Source organism: Aplysia californica, unplaced genomic scaffold, assembly GCF_000002075.1.
Source record: "Aplysia californica isolate F4 #8 unplaced genomic scaffold, AplCal3.0 scaffold01356, whole genome shotgun sequence".
In the NCBI taxonomy this organism is placed as follows: Eukaryota; Metazoa; Mollusca; class Gastropoda; order Aplysiida; family Aplysiidae; genus Aplysia; species Aplysia californica.
In genome coordinates, this window is record NW_004798626.1 from 52,555 (window position 1) to 54,691 (window position 2,137).

At 40.2% G+C, this 2,137-nt stretch overlaps 1 protein-coding gene across 1 annotated transcript in view; it reads right to left on the reverse strand.

Moving 5' to 3' along the window:
- The window catches only part of LOC101852981 (cilia- and flagella-associated protein 54), a gene marked incomplete at its 3' end in the record, with an annotated part of 64,122 nt that overhangs the window by 18,045 nt on the left and 43,940 nt on the right, over positions 1–2,137 (reverse strand). The window contains 1 exon segment of the mRNA XM_035973523.1: positions 1,911–2,008. Within this exon segment, the coding sequence (XP_035829416.1) occupies positions 1,911–2,008 (98 nt within the window).

A 2,137-nucleotide genomic window follows, 5' to 3' on the forward strand; every position in this document is an offset into this window, starting at 1 on the left:
AGGAAAGATGGGAACTTTGAGAAAAAAGATGGTGACTGTGTGTGAGTGCTGGGGGGAGGGAGGCATTGGGAGGAAAGATGGGAACTTTGGGAGGATGGATGGGAACTTTGGAGGGAAAGTTGGGGACTTTGGAGAAAAGATAAGAACTGGGAAGAAAATGCAACAGACAGGCACCGGGTCAAATTGACAAACCTTTGGTAGTGAGACTTGACTTTTCCAAGTCTAGCAAACAATCTTTTCACACCTTTTCTCTTCCTACACAGTGACCAGGTGAGGGGTCAAAATAAACCAAAAAAACAGTGACCAGAAATGACTAGTTGTTGGGGTCTACCTTAGAGGCGGTGAATAAATGTGAGGCATTGTGGTGAAATCAGGCGCTCGTCAAAATAATGCAATCGAAGAAACTACCATTTTTCTGTTCGTTTCGCAATTTTTATTGAAATTTGCTTTTTGACTCAACACCTTTAAAGTCTATTTAAAATCACATTTCTGTGTGGATTTTACTGAAAAATATTGATTCAAGGCACAAAAATGTAAACTAGAATTTTCAAAGGACTCTCAAGCTTTGGAAGTGGTCAAACTTTGGCGGCCATTTTCTCACTTTTTTACCTCTGAAGCTAAGGGACCCAATGTCCTTCAGTAGCAAATATCTCAACTTCTATTCATGACATATGAGCATTTTTTCTCCAAAAGCAAGACAAACGAATAAGCTTTAAAATGATACCAATAACTCCACATGTCCAAAAATTGACGAGCGCCTGATTCCACCGCGTTGTGACACAAATTCTTTTTAAAAAAGTAATGTAAGTGTTTTTACGCCTCCATCAACACAATTAAGATAGTTTAGAAGGGGGCTTCTGACCCTGCCTATCAGAGCCAAACTAGGCTGAGAGAGATACAACATTCAAACAGAAAAACCAGGTTACTCGATAAGAACTTCTCCCTACTAGGGAATCGAACTTGCGTCTCCAATGAGTGACAACGAAGTACCTACCCGCTACACCACAGACGCCCAGGTCTTCCTCCAAGGCAGGGTGTCAATGATAAGATATTGATAGAAAAGTATACTTTTGGGCGGTTTCAGCTTGAGCAAGATTTTATTTTGAGGAAGAGTTTTACAGCCTTTGCAACACAAATAGATCATATGAGCTCTTAAAATTAGAGGTGTTACTAAAGAGTAACATACACAAAGAAAAGAAGGAGGAGAGATAAAGACAATATAGATTTTTTATACGAAAGAAGGAGCAAACTACACCAGAGCACCCGCCAACAACCCACACAGAATATCAGAGTGATAGCAGCGAGCAACTAACATGCAGCAATGTTGTACATCTATCAGGGACAGAGATAAAATTTAGGATGAAGCAAGTCAGCCAAGGGATTCATTTCAAAGTCAAGAGAGCGGTCTACGGAATACACCACTATCTATGCCTGTTGTTTGTTTGTTTAAGTAAAGAGAATCTCATTGGCACGAGAATGGTCATTCTATGAAAGGAAAAAGCAAGAACGACAGACAGAAACAAGAGAGGGTAAAAAGTAGGACCTACTAGTGGCATCGTCCAAACACTTGCAAGCCAATGTGTTCCCAATTCTGTACATGTATATACTTTTGTTTACCACAAATGAAACTCACATACAGAAAAACATTAATTTTCTGAGTACCTTCCAACCACCCACAGATTCAGACGAGAAAAAAAAGTTTGTGTGTGAGTGTGTGTGTGATGTGTGAATGTGTGTGTACGTGTGTGTGTAGGTGAATGTGTGTGGGTGTGTATATGTGTATAATATGTAAGTATGTATGTGTGCAGGAATGTGTGTATGTGTGTATGTGTGTGTATGTGTGAGTGTGTGTGTGTGTAAGTGAGTATGTACGTATGTGTGTGTGCATGTACGAGAGCGTGCCCCCTCACCTATTGACAGACGTCCCTGTAGAGCCCAACATCTTCTCCCTCTTCTCCAACTTCTGCAGGAACGTGCTGAAGTGACTCAGGCCGTAGATGATGTTCAGCTGCAAGTACACACACACAAATATATCATTAGACACACATGCAAATACACTCACATAATTAAACACAAATACACATACACACACACACAAACACATTAATAAACACACATACACATATTTGCATACACA